Consider the following 9,701-nt stretch of genomic DNA (forward strand, 5'->3'; position numbering starts at 1 on the left):
AAGAGTGTAAATATCTGGTGCAGTGGTAATGTCAGTCTAGACATTGACGCGGATACGTTTTCGGTTTCAATGTGGGGGGTCATTTTGGGAAACGGTCCTTATGTGCAGCGCCATCTATCGGAATTCTAAGAAATTCTAGACATTTCGAGGTAATTCGAGAAGTTTCTTGACATTCCGAAAAAATTCAAGGAGTATTTAGGAATTTTGAAGAAATTCAGGGAATTTCCAGAAAATTCGAGGGAGTGCAAGGAGTTTCAAGGAAATTCGAGAATTAAGGAAAAACCATAGACGTATTCACGTACAATTACAGCTGTGTCGAAGATGCAGCCGCTTGCAATTTTGTTTGTGTTATACCTACCTATTATAATCCAAAAAATTCAAAATTAAGGACCCCCGACGAAAAAATTATCCTTGAGTAGCCTGAAAAAAGAAAAATATAAATTCAAAATATTAATTAGACGAATTTTAGAGAAACTGAAATTTTTTTCACACATAGAGTCACGAAAATGTTGGTGTCCCCTCGACTTTTTTCTGCTGTTTCTTCTGTTACAAAAGAAATTTCAGTTTCCCTAAAATTCGTCTAATTATAATTTTGAGTTTTTATTTTCCTCTTTTTAGACTACTCAAGGATAATCGCTTCGACGGGGGTTTTCAATTTTCAATTTTCTAGTTGTCAGTTTTTTATTTACCCCTTTTTCAATTTTTAAATAATTCCATTGAAAACTTTTCCGTCGGAGATTTTTAATTTTCAATTTTTCAGTTTCTCAATTGTTCTGTTTTTTTGGTTTTTCAGTTTTCAAATAAGTCAATTGACAACTTTATCGTTGGAGGTTATCAATTTTCACTTTTCTAGTTTTAAGTTTTTTTTATACTTTTCTTACATAATTTAATCCTTCGATTACTGACCATGGACAGAGGCACACTGAGTACAATCATCAGACTCCTTACTGGACATCGACGGCACATTGCAAGACGATGAGCATAGGCGACGATGACCTGTACAGATTTTACAATGAAACAAAAGAGGACAGCTTGCACATTTTGTGTGACTGTCCAGCACTGGTGGTGCTAAGCGTACGCTACTGGGAAATTGCTTTCACTACAGTCGATCAGCTTGCAAGCAAAGAAGTCGCGGATATATTGAGACTGGTCATCAAGGCTGGGCTGCAAATATAATAACGTACTTCAGTAGAGGCGGAGCTACAATAACTTAAAAAGTTCGGTGGCACCGGGGAGGCTAGCCATCCCCCCTCCACATGCATAACTTAACTTAACTTAACTTAAGGATGTTTAACCTATCAAGTGCAAAACTCAATTCAAAAGAAAAAGAAAATGGACTAAATAAATCATTTATATTTTTTTTTTACTAAAGAACTAAATACCTTTGACGAATTTTAATCCATCAAGAAACAATTAGCCCCGAAAATTGGTATAAATTTTTGAAATTAATATGCAGCTCATGGGATTAAAATCAATAAGTATATGATAGTTCCCAAACTCGAAACATAAATTTCTGTGGGTCTTTACCCCACCCCCACTGAACTTTATACAAGACTAGAAACTTGGTAAACGCCCATGCCGAACACTGGGACATATTGCTGAGGTGAAGGGGCGGGGGTGGGATTAATTTCCAATGTCTCGGAGGGTGGGTAAAGCGGGACGGGGCCAAGCTGCTCCCAGACCGGAACAAAACTCCCGCTGTCGGACTTTGAAATTAAAGTAGTAAGTAGCGAGAGAGCCGTGTAAATTTGGCACTGGAGTTTATCGCGTTTTCTGCTTCTGCGGAAGTGCCGGGGGATAATTAAATGGCCACACGAAAGTCTGAAGTAAATAACAATAGCTGGAAAGTTTTGGGTAGCATTGAAGGTTTCAAAAAATGGAAAACTTGGGGCTTGGTGGTTTATTTAGTTTTTCATTCATTTATTTATTCACTAAATTGTCATTTTAGTACAAATCAAATCCTTATTCTATAGATATTGGGGACGAGATTCTCCTGAAGTGAAAATAGCAATTAATTAATGATAAATTCACTCATGAAGTAATTGATTTTGCAGTGAAGTGATGGAAGAAATGATTTCAATTATTTTATCCAAATATCGGAAACTACTTCAGCTTAAAGTCCACAGAAAAGTGTCAGGAAACCTTTTTCATTTTTCATAAAAAATATATTTTGCAGGGCAGTCCTACAAAATTCCAGCTTTTTTGGCACAGGGATGAGGCTGCCACCCCTAGAAAGATTTTTGCACGCTGGAAAATAAAATTGACTAAATAAATTATTTATATTACAAATTATTCTTCTCATCAAATTAGAAGTGTTATGGTGTATTTTTCCGGTCACAAAAACAATAATTAAATAAAATGTTCATAGATAATGAAGGACTTGTGACGGCAGTGGTAACAGTCGATTTTCGATCAGGCAACATCGCACGCTTCGGCTAGTAGTGGTATTGTAACAGTGAGATGAATGTTTGTGTGTATTATACGTGTCCATATGCTTCCAGCACTGAATTATCGTCACCGACTTTACCGACCTCGATCAGCTGTCATGTGGTATTGTTGCGTTGCTCGACTCGTAATGGCGGTCAAATTTTTTTTAGAGGAATTTGAAAATCAATCGAAGATATCACGCCTATATGTCCCGGTTCCCTACTTGTTCTCGCCGACGATAAATTCTGCACAGTCTAAAGTAAACGGATTGTGTTTTTTTTCAATATCTTGAGTGTCTAACCCATGCAACATTTCGATCAAAGTTCACACGGTCACATTTCTTCCCTAGGCGTAATATTACAAGTGATTTTCAGACATTAATTTCTCACTAGATGCCCTGATGGAAGGATTAAGATTATTGCTAACGTGCGGCTCAAATATGAACCTGGCATATGAGACAATATGAAAATTATGGTCAATAATGTGGGTTTTGGCTAACATCCTTAAAACTTGAAAAACGCAATTTTAGACCATTTTGAGGACTTTAACATTTTTTTCTTAGAAAGGTCATTTTATGAGATTTGGCCGGCGGATTTAAAATCAGCGTGCAAAAATCTTTCTAGTAGTGGCAGTCTAATCCCTGTGCCGAAAAAAGCCGGAATTCTGTAGGACTGCGTAGTTTTTGCTAAGATTTCCAGTTTCCAAGACCAATTTATGGTTTTAAAAAAAATCATAGTTCTAGAAGGCATTGTTCTGAGAATACAGAACTGGTCGTTTATTTCCAGAAAAAATTTCGTAAAATTCAGTACCATAGGCCAAAAAACTTATTTCAAATGAGAAAAGTTTTCAACTAAAAAACTGTTCGATTCTTGAATCAAGAACCATTGAGGTGTTAAAATAAACCTTGGCGTTCTGAAACTGGTACCATCCGAAAGAGATAAAATTCAGGAATAATTCAACATTAATTCAGTAGCAATTGAGTAAATGTTGGTACATGTTGGTAATATGCTTTAAATAACAAATGATTTATAAACATGAGATATTTAATTTAAAAACCGGGAAAGCCATCAACTTCAGGAGGAGAATGCTCTTAATTCAAGAGCCTGGATATGAAATAATAGAAAATATACTAGATCCAAGCGTAAATTGTTGTGAATCAAAACCTCCTTCTCTCAATTTTAGAGGAATTTTCTCCTCATAAGTGGAAATACTTCAATACAACGGAGTGAAAGAATTGAAAGATCTTCCACTACTGAATTCAAATTTTCACTTCAGGTAAGTTTTTCACCCGATAAACAAAAATGTTCTTCCAATTCTCTCAATTATCAAGATTTTATTCATAATCTCATTAGTTCACTTCAGGTCATTGCACTATCAGAACTTGATAAGATGATTCTCCCTCAAATTCATCAATCTTAATTACCTAATTAAGTATTTGAACATTGATTTCAATTTTTATATTATAAAAAAAATACACAAAAACAATTTTTTTCAGGAGGGAGGTCTTGTTGCCTCTCATAAATCGTCTATTTTAGCGAGCCATTCAGGTTAATTCTGAGTGATGACTCAATCCTTGTACACTTTATTATCCTGTGTCTGTGGTGCGCTAGTTGGTTGATCACGCTCTGTCGTATCTGGTTTGGTCGACGTCTCGGGCCGATCGTAGACGTAGCCGGTGCCTCGAGAACCCCCTGGCGAGGCTGTGCTGTCGTTGAAATAATCCCTGGGTCGATAAGGACTGCAACATTTTCGGTGATATTCAAAATTAGTTCATAATTTGTTAATTAACATCGTGACGAGTGATTTTGGATGGAAATGTCCCATCTGTTGGAAATTTCCTCTCCCATTTATGCAAGTTTAAATCAATACCTCTGGAATTATTTGAGGCAAATAGAGTTAATAGCAGCCTTTGAGCTCTACAATTTTCCTGGAAATACCCTTGTCAAGCATCCTTTCAACTTTTTCAGATATTCCCTTCAAAAGTGGATCGAAATCTAATTAATGAGTTACGGCCGAAGAGTTCCCTTTCTATCAGGGCTGTTATAGTTAGCAAATAAAATGAATTGGAAAAATTTAACAAAAGAAGGTATCGATCGATAGTAATTGAAATAACATTTGAAAATTCTTTTTCGGTACCGCTTCTCACGATTTCTCGTCTGGGAATTGGTATTGCATACTTCCCAAACTCGAAAACTTGAAAACCACTACAAAAAAATCTTGTCCCGGGCTGTTGCGATGGGGTTTTTTTTACTCGTGTGGTTGGCCAGTCCTCGCCTTCGGCTCGGACTCCAACGCCACACGAGTGAAAAACTCCATCACAGCAGCCCGGAAAAAACGATTTCCGTACTGACCCTCACTTTTCCCAGTCCCAGAAGGTATCGATCGATAGTAATTGAAATAACATTTGAAAATTCTTTTTTCGTACTCACCTTCACTTTTCCTCGTCTGGGGATTGGTATTGGCGCTTCCCCAAACTCGTAAAAGTGAAAATCACTATGGATAATATTGTTCACCGCTAGCGCCATCGGGTTTTTACTCGCGTGCAGTTGGCGAGCTTCGAGCCGAAGGCAAAGACTGGCCAACTATGCGAGTAGAAAACTCCACAGCGCTCGCCCTGAAATATACTATCTCTCGAACAAAATATGAATGATGAAAAATGGGAAATATGCAGGATGATTCAGAACAACTTTTACGGCTTTTTAGCGATAGATGGTGTTTGAAATCCTGTCCTATTTCGGGAAGAATTTCGGACCTCTCTGACTTGTTGCCTAGGGTATTTGGAAACCCTGGCCGAGAACCGAGTTCATCCGAGAGGTATCAATTCGCCTCCCGATTTTCAGTCAGTAATTCATCACCAGTCGAACCTATCAAGTGTGGGAAAATCATCTGTGTAAATTATCATCGTAAAATCACCGGGAAATTTATCTTGTCAATCATCGAGTCATTCAATTTTTGAAAACTTTATCCGAATATTTAATAGTCGAGTCACCGAATGTCATCTTTATTTTTGTTTGTTTATTGTACAACTATCTCTGTACCTTCACCGAAATTCAACGCGTGTGAAATAAACAATCAACAGGACAGTTATCGTGAATTGAGAAATTCATCGGTTAATTTGTTTGTGATCTCAACGTGCACAGTATTTTAGTGAACAAATTGATTTGGCTCAGGCCTAATTCCGGAGTTCTTGTTCCTAAAACCTGCCGTTCAACCTGCATTTAATTTCCCTCCATGACTATCCTGAAATTCACCGAAACTAATCACAATTTTAACAGATGAACTCCTGGAAAGTCCTGAACAGATATTTTGCAATACTAAAAAAAATTTTCCTGGGTAAAAATCTGGAAATGTGTAGGACAAATGGGAATATCGTTGGTAAAATCCTACTGGAACACTTGGGAAATGTCCTAGAAAAAGCCTGGTGGACAGTCCCTAAGAATCCCATCAGAATTTTACCTAGGACATTTCGCGGGTGCCTCACCAGGATTTTTTTCAGGAGATCCCCTAACAGTCTCACCAAGATTTTCTTAACGGTCCCACAAAAAAAGACATGAGTCTACAGTGAGAAGACAAGTATTTTTTGAGAAGTACTTCTTTACTTGTATCAAGAAATTTGTCTTGAAAATTACCAAGCCCACAATATATCACACTAAGAAAAAAAAATCTCACTCCAAGAAGTTTTAAACTTGTTCGAAAGATGAGGACAATTTCTTCATATCACGAAGACGAGTTCTCAAATCAATTCAGATGGTTTTTGCATTAAAAATTTTTAGAATTGAGGTTGAAAAACTATAAAATGAAATAATTCAATTTTACTTGATTTGAGAAATTGCTTTCTTATCATCAAGAAATTGTTCCCATTTTTAGGACAAGTACAAAATTATTTCACAAAAGTTTTTTCTCTCTTAGTGCAAGATATTTTACTCCTGAAAATTTTCAAGTCAGAAGTTTCTTGATATAAGTAAAGACGTATTTCTCAAAAACCTTTGTTTTTGTCAGTGTACCGACTCGTTACATCTGAACACGAGGGCTCGTGTTGACTAGCGTCGACCGGGACACAGACACCTGTGTCCCGTACGCATACAACACGTCACACGCTACCNTTACCTGTAAAAACAAAATTTTCATTTCCACGAGGGATATTCCGGAAAACGGGTGACTACCCTCCCCCTATTGAATGAAAAATAACCGTCCCCCTATGAACTGATCCGGCAGGCAGCGGGCCTGCGACTGCTGCAAGGATCCCGACTCAACCGACTCAACCGAAGTCGTCAATGGCGCCATCTCGCAGAATCCCCCCCACCTATCGTTGTAGTGACATTTCACTGACCCCTAACATTTATCATTAATTAGGGGGAAATACGCCATTAATTAGTGCCAGCGGTCATTAATTGTTAATGAATTAATATTCAAATTATATTTACAAGATATTTTGGCACTTTCCCTGGGTTTTTTGCCCAAAAATCGACATCTACGCACATCTACGGAACATCTACGGAACATCTACGCTATTCCGTAGAAGGTAAATCGCCAGGGTTTGTAATATTTGATCCGATTACGAATACGAATTCAGTCTGGCGCTGACTGCCGAATACTTAGTCGATCATCCGACTTTATTTCTACATGACATTTTCACTTTTGTATATACTTCTAGACGCGATTGAATAAACAACAATTAAGTTAAACGTATTGTTAAGTAGTGGATTGTTGTACTACGGACGAAAAATTTAATAGAAAAACCTATCGAATTCGTTAGAAAATTCGATTCAATTTCTATTGAACTGTTCTATTAGTTTTTGGCTGATTCTATTTGAAATGTTCAATAGAAAATATTCAGTAGAAAAAGTCAATAGAATTCAATTTTTCTATATAACTTATTCTATTGAGATATTTTCTATAGAATTTCCTCGGTTCAAGTTTTTTCGTTTGATTTTCTTGATGAGAAGAAAAGAAAAATAGAATGAAAAAAAACTTAGAAAATTTGAGTCGAGGAAATTCTATAGAAAATATATGAAAAGAATAAGTTATATAGAAAAATCGAATTCTGTTGACTTTTTCTATTGAATGTTTTCTATTGAACATGTCACTAGAATCAGCCAAAAACTAGTAGAAATTCAATAGAATTTTCTAACGAATTCGATAGGTTTTTCTATTAAATTTTTTCGTGCGTGACTTCCCGACACAACTACCTTTGATTCCTACAATGATGATTTTCTCATAAACTCACTCATTACCGAAATGCCTAAAAAATGGCGAAAAGAAATCCAATTTTACGCATCATGATTAATCCCGGTCGATCGAATAAATATCTCTGGAATTATTAGAGCAAAATAGAATCACTTGTAGTACTTAAGACCGGAAATTTCCCTGGCAGTCCAAAGAAAAATACACCATTCTCGCACCCCTTTCAACGCCACAGATATTTACCAAAATAATAAACTAAATTTTCTTTATTTCTATATTTCAATGATGAGCTACAATAACTCAAAATTGAGTTCGGTGGCATAAGGAAAGCTAGCCCGACCATCCGCAACTTTAATCTAATCTAATCTAATATTTTAATGATTGATTTTCGTGTGAAGAAAAGTTATATATATACATATTTTTGTATACTTTTTCTAGCAGGCTTCGATGGGCTTTTTTGCCTGAAGTCTTAAAAATAAACAAGGTTAAACAAAGTCAAACAAAATTGAACCAATGAGAAAATCTTTCACTTCGGTTTCTCTTTTTTTCTCAATGCGCTAATTCGTGGACTGTCTCTATAATGAGTGACTTTATAAAATGTCAAAATGTATATTATACTGGAAATCTTCCCCTCTAAAACCTAGTCATTACCGAGATAAATCACCAATCGCAGAAGAAAATCCAATTTTACCTATTAAGGATTATGAATCCGTTATTAAATTAATATTAAATAGAGCGAATTGAAGCATTTGAGATCGGAAATATCCCCGGCAACCCAACAAAAAATACTCCACCTTCACCACCCCTACAATTTCTCCAGATATGAATAAACAAAATAAATTGAATCAAGTAATTAATTCATTCAATCAACCCAGAATTATTATTATATCCCCTGAAATGTTATAACCCAAGAATTATCCCTATTAATAAAATAATAATAAAAATAAAACCGGTGCATGTGATTCAATTCACTCCCTAAGAATACACATACAGTGCAATCCACTGGGATTTATTCGAGCGTATTTACGCGCTCGAGAAGATTTCGATAGTACCGGATTAATTGGATCCCTGAGGATTACACGTGATTGCTAGAAATCGACGTTATATTATGCCCATGGCATTTGTAATTTTGTTTTGCAAGCAAATACTATAACGAGAGCACCGGAATTCAAACGGTGAGCAGTGAAAATAAGCTTAGTTCGATAGTTTTTCACTCGATTACTTTTAACGAATGAGAAAACAATCGCATCAAATTATATCCTTCCACTATTTTACGTAAAATAACAACTCTATTGAACATCACGTCTACTGAAAAACAAATATATAGTACTTACAAATTTATTTACATAAAAAAACAGGTATATAAAAAAATTAAAGCATTATATTTACAATTTTTTTCCTAAACTCTGGTCACTTGGTGACTCTCAAGTTTAAACATTGCAATGTTAAATTTATAATGTTTCCATAACAGTATTTTAAGTTCTCTATTTTGCTTCAAGTAGTAGCATCACGTATGAAAAAACTTAATAGAAAACCTTAGCGGATTGGCTAGAAAATTCGATTGAAATTCCCCTGGCGATTCAGGGACCACACTGTTGCGTGGTAGTTGCGTGGAAATTTGTTTAGCCCCAAAAAGCATTTAAATTAATGAAATAAACTTTCCAAAATTAATTAAGAATTAAATGATGACGAATTAGTTGAAATTCGTGACCTCCAGTCTATTGTTTTGCCATTTAAAAATTTTAAAAATAATGAATTTTATCCTCACGGCGATTTTACTCCCTCACGGCTTGCGGCCAACTCGGAAGCTTCATATCACAATTTGCCCGGTCGGTAGCAACAAAATGGCAAATTATGATGAAGAAGCAGAGCCGTATAGGGATCCCAAATTTAGAGTGCCTAATGGGGCCCTCTCCCGATAAAAGTAAGTTTTGAATGAAATTTCCAGGAGAGGAGTGTCCATTTGAAAAATAGGAAACAATTCCATTTTGCCCCATTTGTTTTTTTTTCTCAATGAACGAAAGTGGAGTGGGGGGGGGGAGGATTTGGTAAATGAGTAAACCACCCATTTTATCCTATTTGTTTGTTTT

General features: G+C 36.0%; 1 protein-coding gene across 1 annotated transcript in view; it reads right to left on the minus strand.

Annotated features, from left to right (window-relative positions):
* Positions 1 to 3,948: 3,948 nt before the first annotated feature.
* LOC107041608 overlaps positions 3,949 to 9,701 on the minus strand; it is a 37,029-nt gene continuing 31,276 nt past the window's right edge. Inside the window, exon 7 of the mRNA XM_015262228.1 lies at positions 3,949 to 4,165. Within this exon, the coding sequence (XP_015117714.1) occupies positions 3,994 to 4,165 (172 nt within the window). The 3' untranslated portion in view covers positions 3,949 to 3,993. The remainder of the gene's footprint in view (positions 4,166 to 9,701) is intronic.

This window comes from Diachasma alloeum, unplaced genomic scaffold, assembly GCF_001412515.2.
Source record: "Diachasma alloeum isolate Michigan unplaced genomic scaffold, Dall2.0 Dall_scaffold_00369, whole genome shotgun sequence".
NCBI classification, from domain to species: Eukaryota; Metazoa; Arthropoda; class Insecta; order Hymenoptera; family Braconidae; genus Diachasma; species Diachasma alloeum.